Source organism: Lutra lutra, chromosome 5, assembly GCF_902655055.1.
Source record: "Lutra lutra chromosome 5, mLutLut1.2, whole genome shotgun sequence".
Classification (NCBI taxonomy): domain Eukaryota; kingdom Metazoa; phylum Chordata; class Mammalia; order Carnivora; family Mustelidae; genus Lutra; species Lutra lutra.
Genome location: NC_062282.1, coordinates 638446 through 664202, shown reverse-complemented (window position 1 = coordinate 664202; position 25757 = coordinate 638446). Strand labels below are relative to the sequence as shown.

At 63.8% G+C, this 25757-nt stretch overlaps 1 protein-coding gene across 2 annotated transcripts in view; it reads left to right on the top strand.

Moving 5' to 3' along the window:
* Nucleotides 1–2803: 2803 nt before the first annotated feature.
* Nucleotides 2804–25757, top strand: part of SLC12A7 (solute carrier family 12 member 7) — a 67393-nt gene continuing 44439 nt past the window's right edge. For both annotated transcript variants that reach the window (XM_047730944.1, XM_047730943.1), the window contains exon 1: nucleotides 2804–2984. In XM_047730944.1, coding sequence (XP_047586900.1) covers nucleotides 2819–2984 — 166 coding nt within the window. In that variant the 5' untranslated portion in view covers nucleotides 2804–2818. The remainder of the gene's footprint in view (nucleotides 2985–25757) is intronic.

Sequence of the window (25757 nt, the reverse complement as noted above, 5' to 3'; positions counted from 1 at the left end):
AGAAATGATGAGTCTGACGGTTTATCCCTGAGACCTCAACCAACAGTCAACCCACCGAATAAACACGCACGCACATACAAACACACACGGATGGACGCGGAGGTACACACACACACACACACTACACACTCACACAGAGACAGACACATGCGCACATACGTGCACGCGCGCACACACACACACACGCACATAAATGTGAAACTTAGAGACTGTGAACACTTTCTCAGCCGAAGACATTAAGATCAGAGACTCGATAGAAGATGGTGATGTTGAGAAAGTTTCCAGAAGAGGCTGCCCGCCAGGGCGAGGCCAGGACTGTCTGGGGGGGACTCCCCTGGTGGCCGTGCGGGCACGGGGAGACCTGTGTCAGGGGCTGAGAACCCAGCAGCAGGGCCTCGGCCGCTCTACTCCAGGCTGTCCTTCAGGCCCACCCGCTGCTACCTATCGCAGGGTCTTGTGGGGACAGACCGGAGCTTCGGGCCCTCCCCCTGCTCTGTGAACCTCGGGGGCCTCTGACGACCGAGGGCCACCAGTGCTGTCAGCCCCAGCCCTGCCCCAGCGGAGGGGAGCAAGAGACCCTGTTCCACACCGCTGGCCGGCACCCTGCGTCGCCGGGAGGCCCCAGACTGCTCCTGTCTCAGCTCAGACCGGACAAGCAGCTCCAGCCCATGTGGTAGTTCATGTTGTCCGGGAATGTCCAGAAAATTCCAAGACAAGACCAAGACAAGACGGGGAGAGAAAGCAGAGCAGGCGCAGCGAAGAAGGACACGGCTGGTGATTTCCAGGTGGGCAGGTTCCCTGTGGAACTCAGGGGCCGAACTGAGAGCCGGCTGGACGGCAGAACAGGGCTCTGCCACACGCCAGGCTCCAAGCATCTGCGCCCTCGCTGTGTGCTCTGGTTTTACACACCAGCAGAGTTGCAACACCCCTTACAACAGCAACAAGTGTGAGCACGTGCACACGGAGTCCACCAACAGCCTGTCTGAGGCCTGGGACGGAACACGCACCGTGAGCGTGCCGGCTCTCAGCAGAACTCTGTACTGGTCCGGGGCCCTTCCAAGAAAAGGCTAAATGCACGGGGTGGAGGAACCTTCCCAAAATAACTCACATGTTCATCTTGGGCAAACATGCAATGGGCAGAAGGGGCAGAGAAAGTACTGAATGTGAACGGGCGGGGGAAAGGCAGGGCTGCCATCCCCATCAGTCCTGGAGAGCACCCCATGCCTGGACAGCCTCCAGAGCCCCCAGAAGAACCCAAGGAGGTTGTCCAGGAGCGAGATGGGGGCTGCCAGGTGTGCCCAGGTGTGCTGAGAGCTTGGTCCCTGGCTGTTCCCTCTGCGCTGTGGGAGTGGGGGTGGGGGATGCAAGGGGGGTGCAGAAAGGAGTCCTCAGCATCCAACACCCTGGGTCTTCCTTTCCTCCTGTGCTCCATGTGGCCTAATACCTGACCTCTCATGCTTTCTCATTAACAGAGCCCCCACATGTCAGCAGGCACATTTCCCAACCTTCTTCATGGGCCCGCATGGCCATGTGACTAGGTTCTGGCTAATGGGTCAAGCACAGGTATTGTGTGTGGCTTCTGGGTTGCTCTCTTGAAAGTGGGGCCTACCTGCCTTTCTCTGGTCTCCTCTCTCTACTGCCAGAGTGTAACTGTGATGGCTGGACCAGGAGCAGCTCTCATGCACCATGAAGCAAATGAGTAGAAATTACACACAGCTGATCACTGACCTTCTTGAAGTCATTGCTCAAAGATCATCTTCTCCTGGGAGCACCCTGGACACCCCACTCACAGTTTCCCCTAGATAGACCCCTTCTTTGTTTGCTTCTTCCTCACAGCTCTTGTCTCTGCCTCTTTCCAGAATGCATGCTTCATGGAGGCAGGGATTTCTGTCTTCTCTGATACCTGCAGGGTGCGTAGCTAGGCACTAGTAAATATTTGTTGAGCAAATGAATGTGCAGAAGATGTTGAATATTGTAAAGTGCTACACCGAAATCATGAAGGAGTAGCAACATTAACACAAAATTAGCCTGTGGCTGGGACTTGTGTTGTGGTGCCCATAGACAGAGTAGGCTAGTTCTTGGCCACATTTCCTGTCTGGCGCCTCGTTCCCAGACCTCCTGGTCTCACCCACTCCTTCCCGACCTCTCCTCCATCCGGGTAGAAGTCTGAGGCCAGCTGCCTGACCTCTTGGGCCAATTGCTGAACACCTAACGGTCAAGAGGCCACAGTAGGGGGATGGGAACATGCCCAGCAGAGGGTGCGTGGCCCAGACCCCATGGTCCAGGAGGCTGCTGCCTTCACTCACTCCCTGAAACTCTGGCACCTGGCCCCTGGCTGCCGTTCTGCCGCTGGGGGTGGTCACTGTCCCAGAAAGGAGAGGTCTCCAGCATCCGCCGGCATGGTGTCCCAGGCCTTGGCGCTGACCCGGCTGCCTGGGTTGGGGGAGGGGTGTCTCCAAGGTCTTAGAGCAAGGCCCCCAAGACCCTGCTGTTCCGAAGGGACACTCTGGCCTGGACAGGGAGGCTTCCTGCCTCATGGACGGAGTGTGCCCCATGCCCCAGTGACTGTCCCCCAGCCGCTCTCCTAGTGGACCCCGCCAGGTCCCCTCCTCCGCGCGCCTTGGCCCCCTCCGTGCCTGACGTCGCCGGGTCCCAGGGGCGGGTCCTCCCCCGCCGCCGGCCCCGCCCCGGCCCCGGCCCCGCCCCCGACCGCCCCCCTCAGACCTGGGCCCCGCCCGCGGCCGCGCCGGCCAGGCTCGAGCCCCGCAGCTCTGCTGGCGCCCGGGGATCTAGAGGCTGGGGCTGGCGCTCGGCCACCATGTCCCAGCGCTTCGTGGTGACCCCCGCGGCGAGGGGGGCGGGGGACGCGGGGCCCATCCCGGAGGGCGGCGGCAGCCAGTTCCTCGACCCCGCGGCCGCCCCCGAGACGCCGAGGGTGGACGCGCTGCCCATCCTGCGCTACTGCCGCGAGCCGAGCCGCTACGGTAGGTGTGGGCCACGCGGGGCGCCCATCGAGGGCGCGCGGCCTCCCCGTCGGTGCGGCAGAGCCGAGCGGGCGTGCAGGGGCGTCGCCGACCAGGCCCCCCGGTTGGTGCGAGCGCTGCCCGGGTCCCTGGCCTTGCAGACCGCGGCGGTGGCTGCGTCGTCAGCGCTGGGTCAAGCTGGTGCGGGGCGTGTCCTGGGGGCTCCTCTGGGGACCGGGGCCTCGGCCCCGACGGCCCCATGCCCCCATTTCTACCCTGCCCTGCGCCCTGGAGCAGGATTCGACTCCCTGGGCCCTTGGGAAAGCTCCCGGCACCGTCTGACCTCATTGTCCCTGGAGCCCCAGGCGTCCGTTGCCAGTGTGCCGGAGACCCCCCAAACGCTGGGGCTCCTCCTGTCTGGGGAGATGCCCAGGGCTCAGCAAGTCGGTGGGACCCGGACAGCCCTCTGGTTGCTCACTTGGCGTGTGCCCCCGGTGCACTCCCCACACCCATGCCTTTAATCGCCAAACCTCTACTCCGACTTTCCTTTGGTTTTAAGGACTGTAGTCCAAAGGCACTAAGAAGTGCCCGCCAGCACCTCGGGGACCCCTGCCCTCAGCCCGTGTGCTGGGAGTGGTTGGGGGGGTGCATGGACCGTGGCCCCTGGCACAGTTCGTCGCCCCACAGCGTGGGTGGGGGAGGGCGCCAACAGGAGGACAGGCGAAGGCAGGTTTCCAGCAGCTCCAGGTTTGACTGGATTCTGAGCGGCCCTTGCCCTCCAGCCTCAGGCCACTCCTGGGGGCAGCCGGTCCCGCAGCTGCCCCCGGCCTGTGGGCGGCCGGCGCCTTTGGGGGCCAAAGCCCTCACCTCTGGGCTGATATCTCAACCACCCTCAGCTTCTCAGGAGCCCTGTTGTTTCCTTCAGGTCAGCTAGGTCGGTGGCTGTCCCTCTGCCCCCCAGCCCCGACGTAGGGGCTCCGGTGCGGGCAGTGAGGACCTGCTGTAAACAGAGAGCTGAGAGCTCCAGGGGTTTCAGACTCTCTCCGACAAGGCCTTTGTTGACTTGCTTGGGAAATTCTTTAACATTGGGGTGAACTCTGAGCCGAGCTTCCCCCACGAGCAGCAGACCTTCTGGGGCACTGGGGGTACATGTGTGTGTGCACGTGCACACACACCCCACACACCCTCTCTCAAGGACTGCGTTGGTCCAGACACGTAGTGGGCACTGGGGGGGTGTGTCTCTGACAGCTCTGCTCTGAGCCTAGGGCAGGTGTGGCCATGGCACCTGTCACCTGCTGGCACCTGGTTCCCAGGTCCTGCCCCCTCTCCATCGCCCTCCTGACCTTGGGAGCCATTGTCGGGCTCTAGGAGGGCTGTGTGTGGCCACGGGCAAGGCAAAGGGGCACCTTCCTGCCGGTACCCCCCTTCTCCGGGCGCGCCATCCTCATATTTTGCTCTGTGAGCAGTGATTCTGCTGTTAATCGATTATATGAGTCAGAACAACTAATTATTTCTGGGTCCGAAGGCCCCGAGGCCCCGCCATGGTCTCCCCCGCGGGAACACGGGCTCTCAGCGGGCCCTGTCCCGGCGTGGAGTTGTTCTCCACAGCAGGGCGCAGGGTCCCACTCCTCCAGGTCCTCCTTGAACCTCATCCTCCCCTTCTGGCCCCCTCTGCCCTGCTTGTCCTGGGCCTCCAGCATGTTGACCCGTGCCCCTGGGAAAGGGTCTGGTGCCAGGAGACACTCTCAGGTCTCTGCTTGTCCTCTGCCTTCCGAGCTCATGCTGACGTGGGAGAAGGGCATTGTCCCAGGGTCCTCGAGGTGGTGCATGGGGGACGGGGGCTGTTTGGGGCCAGGGAAACCCGCCTAACCCTACAGTTGCCCACTCCCGCCTTCACCTCTTCTCGTTGGTCGACGGTCCAGGGGCATCACACTTCCCTCCCTCCCCCTTTCCCCCCATCTCGGGCCACCCCAGCCCTCTGGAGTGGGACTGTCCTGAGCCAGGGCCACCGCTGTGCCCTCGTCCCTGGCTGACCCAGTGGGGCGGCACTTACGGGGGGAGGGGGGCACGGTTCCAGCCAGCAATCAATCAACAGATTGTGTGCCGCGCCCGTTGCAGGAGAACAAAAGACCGATTATTTGATGAGAAGCTGCCCACAAGACAACGTGAGTTAAGTTTAGCAGCTCGGGTTTGTGGCCTCTGCGTGGTGGGGCCCCGTCCTGCCTGGCTGTCCTGCCTCTGTGTGCGAATGAGGGGGCTTTCGAAGCTGGGGGACGTGCAGCCCCTTGGCACAGAGGCTCCTCAAGCTGCGTCAGGGTCCCCCCGCCCCCTGGGGTCGCGGCAGGGGTGGGGGGGAGGTGGGAATCAGCAGGCTGAGCGCTGACTTTGCCCTCAGACCAGCTCCCCTCCCGTGAGTCTGCTTGCTGTGCATTTGTGCTTAACGAGTGCTTGGAGTGGGACGTCCCTTCTCTCTGCCGGGGGACCGGTGTTGACCCTAGCTCCGGTCCCTGTGTCCCTGTGTCCTCGGGAGCCTGCATTTCCCTGGCACACGCCCCGCACCAGATCCTTCTTCGAGGGTGGTGGGATTGTGCTGGGGGGAGGGAAGGCTTCTTGGCCCAGAGGAGGCGGGGTGCTCTCCCCAGGCCGCCTGCCTGCCCCTCCTGGCTGCGGTGCCCGACGAGAGGGCGACGGGCTTGGGGGCCTGCCTGGGCCGAGTGGGGCTGGGTGAGGTCCCAGAAGGTGAGGGGCTGAGCTGTGGCTGTCCCCCACTTCCCAAGAAGGCGCTGGTGCCGGGTCCTGGTGCCAGTACTCTGTGGGCTCACAAAGGGACCCCAGATCTGAATCAAGACCCCGGAGGACCCGCCCCACCACCCCCAGGGAGGGCAGGCAGAGGGATCCTTGGTCCAAAAGGAGGCTGATGTGAGGACAGTGACCATCGGGGAGGTCACAGCCACACATCTGCCCCCTCCCCTCCCCTCAGGGCCACACTCCTCAGGAGCTCCCCGGAGGCCAGACTCCCCTCAGCCCCTCCCTGTCTCAGGTCTGGGCGGGTCCACGGGAATCAGACAGAGGTCTGACCCTGGATGGGACTTCACACCCACCCCTGTGTCCGCGGGCACTGTGAGCCCGGGTTCCCGGGGAGGCCGGGGCAGCCCAGCATCAAGCCAGGAGGCCTGTTTCCAGCCTCCCCGCCCCCGGTGGGACGTCTCTGTTTCTCTGGAGCCGACGTGGCGGGGACGTGAGAGTGCCACAGATGCTCAGAGGACACCTGGGAGGCCGGTCACACAGGCCTGTTGTTCAGAACACTACAGTGTGGGTGTGTGTGTGTGTGTGTGTCCACAGCCGCGTGCCTGTGAGTGTCTCCTGTCTGTGTCTGTGTGTCACTGCATGTCTGGCTCTTCATGAATCTTCATGGCTCGGGGGGAGGGGAGGGCTGGCCACAGAGCCTGAGCATCTGCGCGGGCAGAGAGGGATCGTGTCTCGGAAGCGGGAAACCCCCTCACAAGCCAGGACCTGGGGGCCTAGAAACCGAGACGAGTCCGGGAGCCGTGGTCAGGCATGCCGCTGGCCCCCGACACTGCTGTCCCCGGGGAACTGGCTCCCCGGCTCAGCCTGTGGGTCTGTGAAGCCTGGGAGAGGCCCCCTCCCCACTCGGACACTCCTGCTCCCCTCACACGTCAGGGCCAAGTCCCATTCCCCTGGTCGATGTTGCTTGGAGGGAGGCTCCACACAGCTCCCAGCTGCCCAGGAAGGCCGGTGTGAGGGTGCAGGTTGCCCAGCTCTGGTGTCGGAGAAGCTGCCACCTGGCTGGGCAGAGTCGGTTTTCCTTTTACTTAAATATTTCATGGAGCGTGACCCTCACGTTGGCTCTCACGGAGCAGCTCTGTTCAGCGCTCACTCCTGGGCCCCGTCCCTTGGCCAGGGAGCTCTCCCTTGCTGGTCCTCGTTCGGGGACGAAAACCCTCGAGGGCGCGTCCCTCACGTCCCTCCCTGGCGGCTTTTCCATGGGGTAAAGCCACAGTGGAGGCCCGAAATGCCCATAAACATCAGAGTCACACGGTGAGTCTGTGTCCCGAGATCCACAGCCACGGGGGATCCTTAACCACGGGGGATCCTTAACCACGGGGGTTTGCGCGGCAGACCCAGGTCCCCAGTGGGACCGCCCCATGTGTGAGGCCTGCCGGGGCCCCAGTCACCCTGCTTGCGTCTCCTCCCACCCTGGCCTCCGTCCCCACGAGCGGGGGCTGCCCCATGCCAGCGTGGGATCGGGCTGGGGGTTCCCGACGTGTGTGCACAGGTGTTGGCTACCGTGTGGCTCTGGGGGGATGCGGCAGAAAGGTGGACAGAAGACGTGGTCTGTCCGCGCACTGGAGTGTTGTCCCTTCTTCCAAAGGAGGGATGGCCATCCTGACCCCTGCTACAGCAGAGATGAACCTGCAGACACTGTGCTTGGTGACAGGGGCTGTCACGGGGGACCAGGAGGGCTCACAGGAGGTCCCGGGAGGGGTCCTGTCCACAGAGACACAGGGGAGGACGTGGGTGCCAGGGGCTGCACACCAGCTGGGAGAGAGGCTTTCATGAGGATGGAAGCCCCAGAGAGGGGTGAAGGGGACGGCTGCACAATGCTGTGCACGTGCTGAGTGCCACTGTATACACAGAGTGGCTGGAAGTTTCAAGTTTTAGGTTACATGGATTTTACGACAATCAGAAGAGCTAACAGGAGAGGAGGGTGCGAGGAAAGTGAATTTGTCCCCTCCCTGACCTGCTCCTTCCGGCCAGCCAGGCGACCTGGCGTCCGGTTTTCCCGAGGACAAGGAGGCCACTTTGATTAAATCCATTCTCGCCACGCGGGGACCTCGCAGGGGTTCTTTTCATCTAATTACTCTCTGTAAGGTACGAGTTCAGGCCTTTTGTGGGAGATATTTTTGTCCAGGGATCTTGTGTTTCAAGCAGCACTGGTTGTGGCCCTTCCGGGCTGGTCCTAGAGCAGAAAAGGGGCCATGGGCCGGGCTTGCCGCACTGGGGTTGGGACTCCAAGCCCACCTCCCACCACCCCCCGGCCTTCTCCCTGGACATCGGGGGACAACCTGTCCTGGCTGCTGGGCCCGTGGCCCTTCTCACCTTTGTCACTTGCTGTCCTCTCCTGAAGGATGGGAGGCTGAGCCCTCCAGTCTGAAGGAAGGTCAAATGCACGGCACCAGGGTGACCCCTGCAGCCAATGGGTCCTCCCCCACGAGGGCTTCTGGGTCGGCCCTCTGCTCAGTGTGCTGTCCAGTCCCTAGACGTGGGGACAGTGCCACTGGCCACACTTCCCCCTTCCAGACACAGCACGGAGTGGCTTCTTGCCTGAGTTGGCCTTGGTGGGGATTGGGGACCCAGCTTCCTGCCCGTGGAGGGACCTGAGTCCCGCACAGGGGACGAGGCCAGCAGGGGCCCCAGACGGTCTCATAGGTGGTCCTGCTGTGACTCAACCATAGCCAGGAGTGTGTGTGCACACGTGTGCGTGTCCCCCGCTGGCTGAGCCAGGGGAGGGGCTTGCCTCCTGGTGGACCGGCTCCTGCACGGTGTCCACAAGAGTCAGGCAGGGACTCTGGGTGCTGCAGTCCAACTCCTGATTTTGGCTCAGGCTGTGATCTCAGGGTGGTGAGACCAAACCCCACATCAGGCTCCGCGTTGGGCGTGAAGCCTGCTTGGGATTGTCTCTGCCCATCGTGGCTCCTGCCCCTGCGTGCGCTCTCTGCCCCTCTGTCTCTCTCAGGAAGACAAGGGCCCCTGTCTTCGCTGGGCACAGGGAACCCTTCCTTCTGCAGCAGCCCCAGGCCCAGTGCCTCCCCGGGGGGCTGAGCGGGTGCCTCAGGGCATCAGGGGCTGTAGGAAGTTCCCCGGAAGCCGTGATAGAGCCGTGATGTGAGTCTGAGAAAATGGGGGAAGTGCTGTATATGGGGGAGACCCAGAGGAGTGGAGCCACCGAGATGTGTGCCGAGAGAGACAGAGAGACTCCAAGGATTGGCTTCTTAGTTCACGCCTGTGGCTTAGTGAGTCCAAAGTCTGCGGGCTGGGCGAGCCCCAGGGAGGGCCGCTGTGGCTACTGGCCTCCTGCCGGCAGGATTCCTTCCTGCCCAGGGGGGTCAGCCCCTGCTCTAGCCAGGCCTTCATCTGATTGGATGAGGCCCACCCACGTCAGGGGGACTCAGAGCTCGTCACCTCTGGTGGGAATTGCCTCTAAGAAGCGTCTTCACGGAAACAACCAGGATGATGTTTGACCTCATACCTGGGCACCGAGGCCCAGGGGAGCTGAGGCCCAGGGGAGCCGGCCCGTACCATGAACCGTCACAATAATGGAAAGAAATAGTCCCCGTGAAAAAGCCTCGTCTGGGCTGTCTCTGCCTGTCCGTGTGCACACGCACGTCGGCACGCGTGACTTTTTCTCCTGGTGTCCATGCTATTTTCAGCCTTATCTCTTAGGGTATTAGAAGTGCTTTTTCTGGGTAAAAATGCCTTTATTTCTATTCTCCAGCTCTGGCTTTTAGAGGAAGGCATTAGAAAACCAGCAGAACGCAAAGCTTGAGGCAGGAAGACGTCCGGCTTCCAGTGCCTCCAGTGTGTCCACGGCCAAGCTGACTTGTCCACCAGCCCTGCTGGGTGTTTCTGGTTCTTCCCACACGCCGCGCTGCTGGCTGTTCCTGTGGAGAAGCAGAAACCCATGTTTGTATCTCCCCGGCCGCTGGGCAGGAGGGACTGGCTTCCACCCCATGAACCCTGCTGAGGGTGCTCCCACGTGTCCCCGGCCACGGCTGAGACCTGTGGCACCTTGGAGACAGCAGAGCGGGCCGCGTGGGACTGGGGCTTGCCCCCGGCCTTGGCAGGTGTGCCCCAGTGGTGGTGGCACATTCGCTGTGCCCTGGGCCTGGGCATCCCCGACCTGTCCTGTTTGTGGCTGACCCTAGTCTCGTGGAGTCTGTTTTAAGTGGCCGAGCTTCGGGACGCCTGCTGCCTTCAGAGGCTCAGAGAGGAGACCGGCCCGGGGGCTGCGAGTGTGTGGCAGAACGGGGACGGGCTGCCGGTGGGAGGCTGGGACTAGGGACTGTTTTTCCTGTTTACTCAGACGGTCTCTTCTGAAACACCATTGGGCAACTTGCCACGTGTCTTCGTTGTGAGCTGTTGGCCCCGCCGCCGTGACCCGGGCACATGCTGGACAATGAGACTTTGCGCTTAATCAGCCGCGCGGGGCTGTGGCATCTGCTCCCTGGGCGACATTCGGCAGGTGCCCGTGGGAAGTCAGCCTCCCTGCACCCCTGCGCAGCTGGGGCTGGATGCACCCCTCTCTGGTTCAGTCCCTGGGACACCGATGCTCGAACGCTGGCAGGCTGGGCTGTGCAGGGCCTGGCTGGGAGGCCATTCAAAGTCGGGTTGGAATGGGGGACATTAGTGGGTCCCAGTGGCCAGGTGGCTGAAGACACCCTGGGGCTGGCCTGGGGGCCGAGGTGACGCGGAACCGGTGGGACTGGGCATCTCCAGCTTCCGCCGCCCGCACCCCTGCACTGCCCTCAGGGGTGGCTGGTGGGTCCTTTTTGGTGCCCTCTGTGAGGACCCTGGTGTGCAGGGGCTGGCCACGCTGCCCGAGCTTGGGAAGCAGGCTCAGGACACCCACTGTGGGCATGCGGGCCTGGTGCCAGCGAGAACCGGAGAAGGGCAGCGGAGCTCACGCGGGCGTCCTCACTCCGTGCGTCTCCTGTTTTCCGTCAAGCGCTGTGCTGTGGGGTGTTCCCCAGAGCCTCACCTTCCCGGGCGGTGGAAGACCCTGCCGTCCAGGAATCGCTTCTGGGGGTGCGCGTGTCCCGCCACGGCTGTCTCCTGCCTGCACCCCGCGCCCCGCATTGGGAGGGGACCTTCCTAGCCTCCCCGGGCTCACCCACAGGACCCACCCGCCAAGGTGCAGAATGGGCCGGTGAAGTCCGATTGTCCGTGTTCTGGACTCCGCGCTGGTAGCCCAGCGAGCAGGAGCGGCCAGAAGGGCCGGGGGCATGGAGGGGCTGTGGGCCACAAGCTCAGTGAGGGGGAGACAGACGGAGATAGACGCCTCCCCGTGGGGTCGCCCCTGACTGGGGAGCGTGTGGAGGCCGTGCGGGTCGGCAGCGTGGGCTGGCCCGTCCTTGGGGGCCAATGGGGCCCATGGGCTGGCAGGCCAGCGCGGGTGTGGCTCAGGAGGGACACGACAGGTATGCTCACGTGGGCTCGAGGAATGGCGGTGTCTCCAGGGCGATGCAGTCCTCGGCTGCCATGTACTCCAGCTGGACCCACGTGGTCTCCCTGTGGCACAAAGTGACCGTGACTTAGAGCTAAGCTCCTTTCTTTCTCTCTGCGTGGTGCCCTGCCCGGGGGGCCTGAGCAGTCCCACACGCCTCCCACGGCAGGTGCCAGCCACGGGTGGCTGTGAAGCACGTGAAATGTGGCCGACCACGAAGTGGGTTTAGATTTTTTTGCATTTTTAACTGATTTGAATTGAAACTCCAGCACACCACATGTGCTCAAGGGCTGCTGGATTGTGCAGTGCAGGCCCCATGCTGGGGGCAGAGGGGAGCACGCACCCAAGCTCGTGCTCCAGGCCACGGCCCGTGAGCAGGGGCGTGGGGAGGTGGGGCAGCCCAGATGGCTGAAGGCTCTGGGGGTCTTGACCCCAGCATCTCGGAACGAGACTGCACTTGGAGATGGTCTCTTAAGAGGTGATGAACAGAGCCACGGAGGGGTGACCACATGAGGACACAGGCCACAGATACAGGCCTCGGGGGAAGCAGGGGCAGGACATGCGACAGTGCATGTGTGTTGTCTGTGCCCCCAGCTGGTGCTTGCCGTCCGCTGCAGCTAAGATAAGCCTCTGGGCTCATGCAGCCGGTGCACGCCAGCCCCGTCCCGACAGGGGGGCCCATGTCAGCTCAGCCCCCCCACGACGACGCTCCAGCAGCTGCCCCCTCACCGCGGTCCGCCGTGAGCCCACTGAGCCCATCAGAGCCCGTGCAGGGACCCTGGGCCGTCCCTGGCCAGGGGCTCATCACCTGCCTCACCTGGACCCAGGCCCCACTCCCACAGCCACCTGCATCTGGCTCCCCCGGCCCTCCCCCCGCCGGCCACCTGAGCCCTCCCCAGGGCCCCGGGCTCCAGCTCGCTGCCTCTTGTTGCCTGGAGACCTGACTGTTCTCATCCCCCTGGACTACAGAGCAGAGAGCGCGGTGGCCCGCTGCACACACTGGTCAGCCCCCTCCTCTGCCTCCCTGGGGGGCTGCTGGGAGGGGCTTAAAGGGAGCAGGGGATGCCAGCAGCCAGCCTCCTTCCCCGGGCCTGTCCGCCAGGCTTGGGGGTGTAAATGACCTGAGGCGTGACCAGACACAGAGGGGCCTGGGGAGGCAGATCCGTGGTCAGGATCCCCCCTCAGAGGCTTCCCCCCGCCCCCCGTGCCACCACCTAGGGAAAGCTGGCTGAGATCAGGGGCTGCCTCCTTGGGAGAGCCCCCTGCCTGAGCTGACACGCCGGCCTGTGGCTCCCTACTCCGGGAGGACGGGGCATACGGTCCTGTGGGTCTGGGTGCCCCCTGGAGCCATCACGAGGTCACATCCCAGCCCCGCACACTGGCCCACAGGAAGTATGGACCTGCTCCCACGTGCACACGTCTCTTCAGGGTTCTGAGGCACCTGTGAATCCGGCCTGGGCCCAGTGAGCCCTGGGAGCTCGCCCGCCCACCACAGATGTGGGCCTCAGGTCCGTGCAACCAGGCCCTGATCCGGAACTGTGTTCCTGAGGCCTGTGAGGACGGCTCCCTCGGGAGTGCTGACCGGGGCAGAGAAGCAGGGAGCCCCTGGCCGACCGCCCCGGAGCCCCCTGGGCTCAAACTGCTCCATGGGCATTAATCCTGTCCCGTGCCTTGGACATGCTAGGACTCAGGGTCGTCCTGGGAGGTGGAGGAGGAGGTGGGTGGGTGTCTTCAGGCACACAGCGGCCTGTCGGGCAGGTCATCCCAGTTGAGGCCGGAGGTCATCCCAGTTGAGCGGCCGGAGGTCATCCCAGTTGAGCCCTTCCCAGGACAGGTGGCCTGAGCCACATGCATCAGAAGCGGCTCTGGGGACATGGAGAAGGCGCTGTGGAGGCTTCAGAGCCCACCCAGGTATTCCAGAAGGCCAGAATGAGATGCATCTCGTGACAGAGCTGGGGGGAGTCCACGGGACGCGCTACCTCCCTGAGGCACGCAGGCCCACTGGTGGGAGGGGCCGTGCTGTCTGCCGAAGGGCTGAGCGGACGCCTGCCGAGAGGAGCTGGAGCTTTCCTGACCCCCGTTCCTCTGTGCCCAGCCTCTGCGGACCACCTCTCTCGGAGCGAGCCACTGTCCCAGGTGGGCCAGGCCTTGCTGTCCCCGCTCTCGGCCAGGGGCTGGGACCTCCTGAGAATGAGGCTGCCTTTCCACCCTGCCCCCTCCTCCCTCCCTATGTTCTGCCTTCAGCCCTTGCTCTGTGTGTGGGCCCACGGGTCACTGTCCCTGGGGACAGTGGTGTCACAGGCCTGGCTCCCGAGCCTTGGGAAGACTCGCCAGGCTCCAGCTGCAGCCCAGGAAGGTGCTCCTCCAGCTCTTCCCGCCACGGACTGTGCGTGTGTGAGACAGGACTCCCGGAACGCACCTGCCGTGGCCTGAGGCCGTCCACCCTGGCAGCCCTGACCGACTTGGGTTCCTGGCTGTGCCCCTCCGGAGGGCCCGATGGTGGGTGGGTGCCCACTGGGGACAGGACACCACGGACCTCCTGCCTGGGAGCTGGTCCCTTGAGGACACGTGTTTTATGACTGAGAACCATGAGGATGTGGCTGGGAGCCCTGCATTCCGGGCAAGTTAATGGGAAGGCGACAGCAACGGGGGGGTCTTGCCAGCCGTCTCACTGTCCGAGATGGCCCCACTGTGTGCAGAAGGCGCGGAGGGACTTTGGGGTGTGACCCTCCTGGAGCCCCCTTCCTGGGAACCAAGTGTTTCCAGGTTTGGACCTTAACCTCCACTGCGTGCGCATGGAGGCTGGTGGTGGGCTGAGTGGTGACCCTCAGAAGAGACGCACCTGTCCTGGCTCCTGGCTCCTGCAGACGGGACCTAGTCTGGAAGAAGTGTCCTTCCCGATGTGACTAGGTTAGGGACGTGGAGGTGAAGAGGTCATCCTGGGTTACCTGGTAGTCCCAAGTCCAACAACAGATGTCCTTCTAAGAGACACCAAGGAAGGCACAGATGCACAGGGGAGAGATGGCATGAGAAGGAGACAGAGGGCAGAGAGTGGGGCCACCAGGCAGGGGCATTGTCCCCTGTGGCCTCCAGGGGGAGTGGGGCCCTGTGACACCTGGCTGTCAGACGCAGGGCCCCAGGGCCCTGAGAGCCTCACGGTCTGTGGTTCTGGGTTACGGCCACCCCGGGGTACAGGTCCAGGTTCTCCATGGTGCTGGCAGGGTTGGCTGGGCTCACCTGGGAGCGGTTTCTGGAATGTTCCCTGGGCCCTGGGGCTGCAGGCGAGGAAGGAGAGCAGAAGAAAGCCCCACCCCTCCCCCAGCGTGTCCCGGTCCCGGGGCCCCCATTGTCCACATCCGCAGGGGGGGAAGGGAGCCGAGGACGAGCGCCCCCCAGCCTCTCCTAGAACGCCTACCCTCAGCCCAGGAGCTGGGCTGTCCCTGTGAGTGCCCAGGCCTATGGAGGTCTTCTCTTGGGCTTCGCAGGGCTGTGGCCGGCAGCCCCTGGAGGGGCAGGCTGGGCCCCATCTGGAGGAGCGGTGACAGCTGTAAGTGGCATGCGAAGAGTGGGGCCAGCGGCCGGTGGGGGCCGGCAGAGGCTGGGACCCGACCCCAGAGTGCAGGCCGCCCTCCAGCCTCCTGGGAAGCCCTGGAGCCCGTGCCGGGTCTGCGGCCACCACGGAGACGCCCCCCCACCGGCTCAACCAAAACCCCCTCCCCATGCAGACCCCACAGGACCCACAATGGTGTCCCCTGCAGAAGCAACGTGGCCGGCCCTGCCTGCCCCTCTCGGGCACCTGCACGGACGTGCTCCGGAATGCGGGCCTCCACGGGTCGGCCCGTCAGCCACCACCTTCCCAGCAGCAGAGTCCACTCCTCTCCCCGTGCTCCCCCGAGGGTGGCCTGGCTGGGACCGCAGCGTTGAGCCCCCGCGGGGACACTGATGCGGAGTCCGTGGCAGAACCCGAGCAGGACCAAGGACGCAGGGTGCCGGCAGCCCACGGGGCTGTGCCACAGGCCACCTGTCCCTCGTAGCTTTGTACGCCCAGCCCGGTTCGCGTGCCGGCGCCGGAGAACGTGACCTCGGCCCAGAGCCCCTGTGGTGGTTTCGGGCAGGAAGGGCACAGCACGCCTTGTGCATGTCTCTCGCTGTGTTCGGAGCCAAAAGTGTCTGTGGGTTCGGTGTGCCGACATACATGTTCCGGCCGTGGGCGGCTGCTGTGCGGTGGGCGGCGCTCTTCCCTCCTTGCCTGGCTCGGGGGCTGCTTGGGGGAGAGCCTGGACCATCGGCAGAGCAAGGCACCCCATCGAGGTGTGAGCTCACCCAGCTCCGGGGACAAGGGGCTCTGTGTGCGGTCGTCTTGGGAGGGGCCAGCACACCCGCAAGGGGCTCTGACCCACTTTGCAGAGGGCGGCCCCCCAGGCCGAGAGGCGGGGGAGGAGAGTCCCCCGCAGGTAGTGGGTGGTCGGAGGAGTACGAGCAGGGCCGTGTGAGGAGGGCACAGCACAGGAGCTTGGGGATGGCTGAGGCCCTGGCGGGTACCCATCACCCCAGAGTTGGTGGGTCTGGGTCGCAGCGTCGGGTGTGGGGCACCGCCTGGAGAATGGGGCTGGGGCTTCTCGCTGCAAGTCGCATTCTGGACGGGTTTCTCAGCCCTAGGTGGCAGTCACCGCCCACCCCAAATGAAGGACGTGTGGCTTTAGTGGCCACAGGAAACGGCCCCGCAGAATCTATTCTACCGTCTCAGAAATGTGTGTGTCTCCTACCAAGGGTCAGGCCCTGAACCCGGTGCGAGGGGGCAGGCCTGGTTCAGATCCGGGCATGGGGAGCCCCTCCCTCTCAGCCCCGACCATGAGCTCAGATGATGGGCTGGAACACCAGGAAAGGCCCTGAGTGCAAAGGCCACTTCCAGGAAGATGTGTCCGAAGCTCCCCAGATGTCCGGCCCGAGGGCAGCCGTGCAAAGGCCCTGGGGCAGTGCCGATGTCAGGATGGGACCTGGGTGTGCAGACAGCCCAGGGTGGGTTCTGGCAGAGCACGGTGTAGAGTCTGGGTCTGGTCAGGTGTGCGGTTGGTTAGGGCTTGAATTGGCTTCAGTGGTTGGTCCTAAGTTGGAGGTGGGGCGGTCACTGACCAAGTCTTGATTGTCTGGACCGATTGCTGTCAAGGTTGTGGGCACGGTCCTGTTGTCCAGGACGGTGTGGTGAGGGGAGCCGGCTCTGGGTCATTCCTGGACACGGACTTCTGTTTGCTGGTTTGTTTTCAGGTTTCTGAGAGTTGGGTGGACAGTGCCTGCAGTGGAGGGGACATGGTGGAGAGTGGCTGGCTGTGCGCCATGGAGCACATCCACGATAGCCCCAGAGAAGTACCTTCTCCAAAAGCAAAGGCCCTGTGGCCACCAGTGCGGGGCACGGTTTGCAGGAGGCAGACGCCTGCTGAGCAGGAGAAACTGGAGGGAGGAGCAGGGGCTCCTCTGCGGGCTTGGCGAGTTCTTTTTTCCCCACCCGTGTTCTGTCTAAACAAAAAACCACGCAGACAGACAGGGGCCTCCTGCTCCCTTTCCCTCTCCAGGCCCCGATGGCTTCTCTCAGATCACTGGACGTGGGAGGGGATTCCGTTCGGAGGAAAGGTTGCTTGGATGCTGAGTCCCGGGCGAGGTGACCGGCCAGGCGGCTCCACGGCAACGGCTGTGGCCGTCCTTTGCACCTGGAGCCCGCCTGGGAGGCATGTGCTGGGGGCAGCTTTGCCTGTCTTGCAGGAGATTCTGTTGACTCTAAAACATGAGGAAAACAGGAGCGTAATTGCTAGTCAGGCCACGCAGGGCTCTTGCCTAATTCCCTCCCCAGGGGACCTGCGGGGCAGAGTGTCCAGGGAGCACCTGAAAATCTTCCACTCCCTGGGAGAGGCAGGCTGGCGGGGACCCGAGGCCACCTCCGAAGGCCAAGCCTGCCCACCTCATGCCCCGAGCACAGCGTGGCCAGACCCAGCAGCCGGCACGGGACACCGTGGCGTGGCCGTCTCGGCACACACGAGTAATTCTTGGCATAAGCAAGAAGTGGCACCCACCTCACCAAAGCAAAGTGCAGTATTAATCTGAAATTCCAACTTGACCGAGTGCCCTGTGTTAGCCGCACACCCCCACCGGGCACCCTCCGACCTCAGGGCTCCTGTCGACCTGGCTTTAGGGCTGGTGATGCCCCTGGGTCCTGAAGGGAAGGAGGCCAGGAGCCCATGCAGCGGAAGCTAGCTGGCCAAGTGAGGGACGTGCGGGGGTGTTGGAACAGCCTTAGCCCAGCGAGCGTGGGCAACAGGGCCCGGCCACAGAGCCGGCGAGGGCTTCTCCCGGGGTGCCACCGCAGAAGGGCAAGAGAGGGACGGGAGCTGGTGCCGTGGGGGTCACGCTGCCCGTTTCCCCAGAGGTCGGGGCTGTGCAGAGTGGAGACAGTGGGCCTGGCCCCCTCTGCGGCCCTCAGGGTCTGTGGTGTCGGTCCACACGGGCACATGGGGCTGGGCGGGTCTGTGTGCAGCCCAGGCTGGGTTTCTGGAATCTTCTGCCTGTCCTGCGGGCTCCTGGGGAAGCGGAGGGCAGGGCCCAGGCCGTGCCAGCGAGGAGCAGGGCAGCCAGTAGGGGGCAGGCACGGACTGCGGGAGGTGGGGTCAATGTCAGACCCGTGTCCCCGCCCTCTGCATTAGGGGCCTGCTCTCCCCTGAGGCCTCCTTGTCCCTGGGTCACCTCTGAGACTTTGTCCGCATGCCAGACCCCGCTGTCCCCTTGCTCGTCTCAGATCCTGCTGGGAGGCCGGGGGTCCGAAGAGGAGTCCTAGAAAGTTCCAGGCCAGCCCCCCCCACTGTGCTTTGGTGTCTCTCCGACCCCCATCCCAGGGCACTGGGCTGTACCACCCCAGGACACCCTCCCTGGCCAGGGTTCTGCCAGGGTCCGTGAAGCTGCCCCGAGGTTGTGGAACACGCCCCTGGGGACCTGCCCCAGGCCCGAGCAAGTGCTGTGGCCTCCGGAAGGTTCTGGAGGGTCCTGAGGCTGTCCACGGTGGCCACCTTAAGGGAACAGCCGGATGGTTGCCACCACAGCCTCGTGGACACCAAACAAATCAGTCTTAGGGGATTTTCTGCATATTTTTCTCAACCATATTCAGAAATAAAGTCATGGAGGAGGTTTGCTGACCTCCTTCTTTAGGATGAGGGGCATGTGCGGGGCTGCCCCCGCTTGGTCGCCCCTCCCTGGGCATCCGACCCCCGTACTGTGGGCCCCGTGGCGGGAGCCCAGGGCCCTGAGGATCGGGTGACCATGGGCAGCACGGGACCTCCCGCCTCCGAGCCAGCGGTTTTTCCTTTAGCAGCCCCGGTCCGGGCAGGGCTCCATGGGGTCTGTGAGTCACCCCCAGACCCTTCTGTTCCCGCAGAACACCCACCAGGGGCCAGGCTGGGGCTCTGCCCCGGGCCAGCGTCCCTGTCGTGGGCTGCTGGGGGCCTGCAGGTGTACCCCTGTGCGGCTTGGCGGCTCTGGCCAGGCCCCTGGTCAAGCCCAGTGGGACCCTGAGGGTGCTACGGTTTCTCCTGGGCTGGTGGGGTCTGCATGCCCCAGGGGGCTGGAGGGCACATGGGAAGCCCCAGAAATCCCTGGGATCTCCGCTGACCCTGCTTGGTCCCCAGGTGACTCCTGATGGCCTCGGGCGGGGGTGGGGGCTCCATGGGACCCCACCCCTTGGGGAGGAGAGGGCACGGGTGCCGGCGTGCTCTGCTGTTCACTGCAGGGGCTCTGCCCAGCCGCTGCCCTCCCGATGCTTAGCTGGAGCTACATGGAATCGAGGCAAAAGACACACAACACCCCGCTGGGCATCCATCACTCCTCCGTGGCCCCGTCCTACCTCACCGTCCCCCTGTGTCCCTCCCCCACCCACAGCTGGGGCTGCTCCTTGGACCCGGGACCCCGCGTCCCTGCCCAGCAGCTGGTGGGCGGCCACAGAGCCCAGCCGTGGCCCTGTTAGCTCAGACAGAGCTGTTTACTCTCCAAACACCTCCAGTAGCACCTGGGGCCACCTGGGCGTGTCCAAGCCGGGTGCAGGGTCTCCACCTCGGAGGCAAGAGGCAGGGCTCTCCCGAGGCCGTGAGGCACCCAGTGGATTCCACACCAGCGGCCACCTGCACCCCAGCAAGGCGGGTGGCGGTGGAGCTTGAGGTGCCTGGAGGAGGGCCCCGGGATGGTGCCTAATGTCCAGAAGATGCGGCTGTGCGCTAGGAAGGACAGAGCCCGGGTGGCTCAGTCTCATGGGCTCACACACGCTCCCGCACACGCACACACACGCATGCACGCACCATGTGGGGATCAGTGAGAACTGGGTGGGCCGCCCCCTGCCACCTCCGGCAGGACCCGTCTCAGAGAGACAAGCTCATCAGTTAGTGGATAACTATTGAGCACTGCCAGGGGCCGCGTGGAGTGATGGAGGGCAGCACACATTCCTGCGTCTGAGAATTGATTCTAGAACCTTCCATCAGCAGGCTGAGGAGCAAAGAAACTACTGCCCCGGGCGTCTGCACGTGGGCGTGCCTTGGCGTCGGGAGACCCCGTGGCTGGGGACCGGGCGCAGGCACAGGCCCCGCATCAGCTGGCAGTCGCTAGATTTCTCAGTTGGGGCAGGTCTCCATGGCCCCCGAGCCCCGGGGGCTTGTGCGCAAGAGCGGCGTGGACCTGCGGGTCTCCTCCCGCCGCGGGACAGCAGACGCTTTATCCAGGCAGCCAGGACCTGCCGGACCTTGACTCCCGGGCCTCCCGGGCCGCTGACCTCCTGCCTTGGCGCAGCCGGTTGGCATGGGGACAGGTTGTCAGCCGTACTCGGCTCTGCAGTGGCGAGCCAGAGCGTCCCCCTGCCACCACTGTCCCCATCTGTCCTGCCCCCGGGACACATCCATTTTGTTTAAGGTTTTATTTTTATTTTAGAAAGAGTGAGCGTGAGTCGGGGGAGCAGAGGGAGGGGGACAAACAGCATCCCCAGTGAGCGCGGAGCTCGACGCCAGGCTGGAATCCACGGCCCAGAGATCATGACCAGAGCCAAAAACCGAGAGACGGAGGCTTAACTGACAGAGAGCCATGCGCGTGTCCCTGGACACATCCGTTTCTCAGTGAACGTGCACAGACAGGTAACACAGGTAATCAGAAACGCACAAATCCTGCTTTCTCTTGTGAATGAGCACAAGTTGATCTCTTGAGAAACCAGCCCCAGGACGAAAGGGCCGCGTGGCCCCCGTCGAGCACAGCGCTGCGCTGTCTTCACGGGCGTAGGATGGCTCGCCCTGGTCGCATCTTTTGGTTCCTTGATGACCAATGTTGATTTGAGAAAGCGAGTTGGGCAACATTCCTTCTTCTCTTTCCGCCGTCTGGAGGAGTTGACTGTGATCAACACGATTCCTCCCGTGTTTGGGAAGTCACGCCGGCACGGCCGTCTGGGCTGAGCAGGGGTGCGGGGGTAGGTCTGGGTCTCCCCGGGGGACAGCGCGTTCTTCAGAACGCCTTGTTCTTGTGAAAATCTGGGTGGGCTGTGCCCTGGGAACATGTGCCCTGCTCCCCCCAGGAGCTGGTCTCTGTCGCATACAACTTCAGAGTGTGATTCCCAGCGTCTCCTGACGACCCGCAGCTCCGTTGAGGCCTGCTGCCCCAAGTCCCCATGCACCCAAGGCTTCAGACGACAGCAGGTTCCCCTCTGACCTTCCCGAAGCGACAGAGCCTGTGTTAAGGGGCGGGTGCTCCCTCCAGAGGCTCGAGGGTATCTCGCCTGGATTCTTCCAGCTCCCAGGGCCCCCGGGCGTCCCCAGGCAGTGGCTGTGCGGCCACCACAAGCCTGCCCCTGTCCCCTGCACATTTTCAAACGTCTCTCTCTCCTTCTGATGCCGCCAGCCGCACTGGCGCAGGGCCCACGTACCTGGCGTGACCTTGCCTCGGTCACTTCTGTGAAGGCCCTGGGTTGGCGCAGGGCTGTGGAGGCGGTGGGCTGGGCGTCCCTAGCAGCTGTCGGTCTGGTCAGTCTCGTGGCAGGTGTGCTGTGCCGCTCCGTTACCTCCACAGGCTTCTTCCCCTCGTGCACTTGTCCGGTCGGTTCCTGAGAGGCACGTCTGAGCCCCTGCCGGCGAGGCTGTTGTGTCTGCTGTGGCTGTGCAGGGCGACGGCGTGGAGCCTGTGCCCTCAGGAGGGCCGGTCCATGTGCAGCCTGCTCGGCGAGCTGGGGGGCTCCTCTTCTCCCGCCCTCTTGGGCTCGGCATGTGTTTGCGGTCCTGGCTCTCCCCGCCCGCCGGCTCCCTGTTCTCTCCACGCTGTGTGGCCGCTGGGGAGCTCCGGTCAACACAGGACCCCACATCTGCACACGAGCGGGCTGCACCACGGGGCCACGGCCGGGCAGGTGTCAGACCCCCGCCGACCTCCTCACCGGCCTGCCGGTGCCGTGTCTCTGGGCATCTCCCAGGGCCGTCCGCCTGCCGCTCGGGCGAGGTTTGTCCCCTGGAAAGGCTATTCCGCCGCCCTGTGTGCCAGGACTGTGTTGCTGGCCTGGCCGTCAAGGCCGGCTGCCATTTCCTCGCGCGCTTTGCCGAAGCGGCAGACTTTCCTGGTTCTGCCCTTTGGATGTGCGAGTCCTTCGTCCCCAGAAGCAGAGCGCCGCGCCCCACACTCCTCGTCAGCCCGTGTTTTATGGATTTTCTCTGTGCTCATCATACTTGCACACGTTTTGGGCCGGGCACGGCTGCCTCTGGGAGGACGTGGCACCTGCCAGGGCCACGGACTCTGCGGTTTTGAGCTGTAAGGCCCAAGTGACCTTGGTATACTTCCGCAGCCTTCAAGCTTATTTTTAAAGTGTATTTTTAGCTCACTGCCCCGAGAAAATAGAAATTAACGATTGTGGTATTTACACAAACAGTTCTGTGTAGACGGCAGCCAGGCTCGCGAGCGCGTTCCTCCGTGGGCTCTCCCGCGGTTCAGGCCAAATATTTTGCGTTGAAACGAGGCACTTCAGCCGGGAGATGGTTATCTCGCTCCGCAGCTCAGATCCCACGCCCGGCCCCTCCCCTCTCCTCCGGGCGGAATGGAAGAAAGTCCAGAGCACCACATGGATTTGGGTTCCGGTGGCAGATCAGAACCGTCCGTGTCCAGCTGGAGGCCAGCGGGGGTTGGGGGGCGTTGCTCTGCGGGCCCCTGACGTCCAGGCCAGGTCTCTCAGCCCCTGGTTGGGGGTGGCCTCGGCCTTCAGCCCCATGGCCTTGCTGTGCCGGGTCAGAGGGGCGCACCGGCCGCGAGGTTTTAATTATTTACATGGAGGGTCCTTCTGCCTCAGTTCCCAAGGTCAGCTGCCAGGGGCGTGGCGGCTGGGTGGGGGGTGGCCAGGGCCCACCCTGAGGGGCAGGACGGGGGGGGGGGGACCCCTCCCCCCTCCTCGGGCTGGCGTCTGAGCAGTCCCCCCCCTCCCCCACAGGGACTGCAGAAGCCCTGGGCAGGTCCCCCCCTTCCTGGGCTGGTTGGTGTGACCTTGAGAGAGGCTCTTGGTCCCCTTATCTGTGCTGCGGATAATAATAGGATAGAAATCCCCGCCCGGGGCGCGGGAGCGTGACCTGCTTATCTCTGGACAGCAGCCACTTAATTGAAATGATGAAGTATTTTTGTCCAGGCGTGTGGGCTTTGGCCACCGAAGCAGAAGGTCCAGGGAGCCTGTCTGTCCGTCCCGTCTCCTCCTGGATGGCGTGCGTGGGGTGTGACCCGTACCTCCAATGCATCTGTGCCTGCTCAGGCGTGTTCCCCGGCCGCTGTCCGCCTCGCTCCGTGCAGGGCATCATTTAGTGAGACAAACAGTATTCACGTGGCCGAAAGGTAGAAACAGACCCAGAGCACCCCCGGGGCGACTGGATGAACAAAACCCGGCCCGGCCCCAGGCTGGAGTGTCATTCAGCCTTACGGAGAAGGGCACGGACACCGGCTGTGGCGTGGCCGGGCCTCGGTGAAACCGGTGGTCACCAGGACAAACACCACGCGATTTTGCGTCTGTGATGTGCTTAGTCACCATTGTCAGACAGAAGGAGGCGGTGGTTTCCAGGGGCCGGGGCCGGGGCTTAGTGTCCCTGGGGACAGATTCTGTCTTGCAAGACAGTGAGCGTTCTGCAGACGGACCGTGGCGACAGTTTGCACAACCGTTTGTTCAAAGGTAAACTGAGACACGTTCCTATTTTTAAAATTTTTTTAGGAGTTCATCTGAGCAAACCCCGATTGAGCAGAAGTGGTTAGGAGTTTTCTCAGGAGCAAGAGATGGGTTTTTAGAAATGACAACGCAAGGAGAGGGCCTGACTGGCCGGACCCTGAGTGGCTGGCGGGTCCAGGAAGGCCGCAGGCTGTTCACAGGTCCCGTCCCCTCCGGGCGTCAGGGCCACACCAGCCAGCGGCTTCCTCGGTTGTGCTAACACTTGTGAGCCTCCCTAATGCCACCCAACTACACAGCTAAATACTGTTAAAACGGCCAATTTAACATTCTGTATGTTTTACCACAATTAAACAAAAACAGTTTTATTTTTTTTATTTGTCAGAGATCACAAGTAGGCAGAGAGGCAGGCAGAGAGAGGAGGAAGCAGGCTCCCCGCTGAGCAGAGAGCCCGATGCGGGGCTCGATCCCAGGACCCTGAGATCATGACCTGAGCCGCAGGCAGAGGCTTAACCCACTGAGCCACCCAGGCGCCTCACAAAAACAGATTTTTAGAAAAGGAAAGGAAAGTCAAAACCAGTGACATTTTTGTCAAGGACCCGAGGTTGAATGGAGGCCCAGCAGCCCCATGGCACCAGGACTCAGAGCCCCTGTGACCACGGGGCTGGGCGTCCCACACATGGTCTCGGTGCCAAGGGGACGGCTTCCACCCCCACTGACTGCACTGAGGTTCCGATGCCAGGTGAGGCGCGAGGCTGTCCCCTTCCCGAGGACACCTCATCCCATCGCCACCACAGTGCGTGGGGATCCTGTCCTCAGAGGGGACGTTGGTGTGGTCCCGGGGACTCTAGGATGACCTAGTGACCTTCCCCCATGGGACCTGGGGACCGCGGGTGTCACCACGGGCTCCTATGGACAATAGCCGAGGCCGGCACAGCCCTGCCCAGGCCCTTTCTTGGTGGCACTGCCCCACCCTTGGCCTTCTGGAAGACCCTTCAGGAGCTTCAGGAGGGCTGGGCTCGTGGGAATGGGGTGCCCTCACCGTGGGCCTGAGGGCCGAGCTGCGGTGCGAAAGCAGTCTCCGAAGTGATGGCCCCTGCCCGGGGCTGCCTGGAGACCCCAGGGCAGTGTGGCCCTCCCGGTGGCTCTCCCGGTGTACAGTGAGCCCAAAGAAGGAACGGGCTCGGGGTGGGGCGGCAGGGTTCCTCCTGCAGCTGGTCGTGGGAGTGGGGAGGGTCCTCGGACAGCTCCCTGGGGGTGGCTGTGCGAGGACTTCTGGGCCATACTCAGCCTCCCTGGGCTGAGGCTCCCGGGAACAGACCCCCAAGGGACCAGGTCCTCTAGGACCTCTTCTAGGGCCTGGTGTGGCCCATCCCCCCGCCTCCCTGCATTCCTGGAGGCCTCCTGTCTAGCTCCTTATGCCATTGTCTGGATAGGGGAACCCTGAAGTTGGCTCTGCTTGGGCCCGGTCTCCAAGCCGGCAGCCCTGCAGGCCCGTGGCCAGGGCCCCCTTCCCCCATGGGGCCGCCCCCCGAAGCCCTAGATACCATCCACCTCCCTCCTCGAGGCCTGCGGACCTCGCCTCCTGCGCAGACAGAGCCTGGGATGCAGGCCCACTTGCCCACTTTGTGGGTCCGGGGATGGCCACATGGCCTGGCACGGTGGTTCTCAGGGATGGAGCCTCGAGCCCATGGAGGGACTGGTCAGCCAAGGAGTTGGCTTGCCCTGGGGGCCACCTGACCCCTACCCTTGCCCTCCTGTCCGGACACCACCACCCTTTCCTGGGAGAGCCCACCCGGCTTCTGAGGGTGGCCTGTGGACGGGCATCCGGGGCTCCCTGCCTCGGGACCCGGGCTGGGCGTGGGTGGGCTGGGGGCCCGAGTCCCAGGAAAGGCACAGCTCCGTCTGGACCTGCGTTCACTGCCTGCGGGGCTGTGGATACACCATTTGCTGCCTCCTCTGGTCCCAGCCTCGCCGGGTGCTGGGTGATGTCTAGCGTGCCGAGGGGCTTCTCTGGGACCCCCGGAACGGAGGTCGTTATCTTGCCCGCGGATGGTCGTCTTGTTCTTTCTCCGTGACTAATTGGGGCCGCACAGAAACAGTGGTGCCTGATATATGGTGAGTATTGGGCGAGTCCCCACATGGGGTCTGGGGTCAGGATGAGGGAAACGAGCACCTGGGGGCCGGACGTCGGCCTCCCCACCCCCACGAGGCTCTAAGCCACTTGAGGGGCAGGTGCCTGGCTGTCCCGTTGGCCTCGGTGCTGGCCCCCGTCCGGGCCGACCATCCGTGGGGCTCCGAGCCCATCGCCTGTGCCTGCAGGATTCCCACCAGGGATCTCCAAGCCTTGTGACCGTGTGGGGCC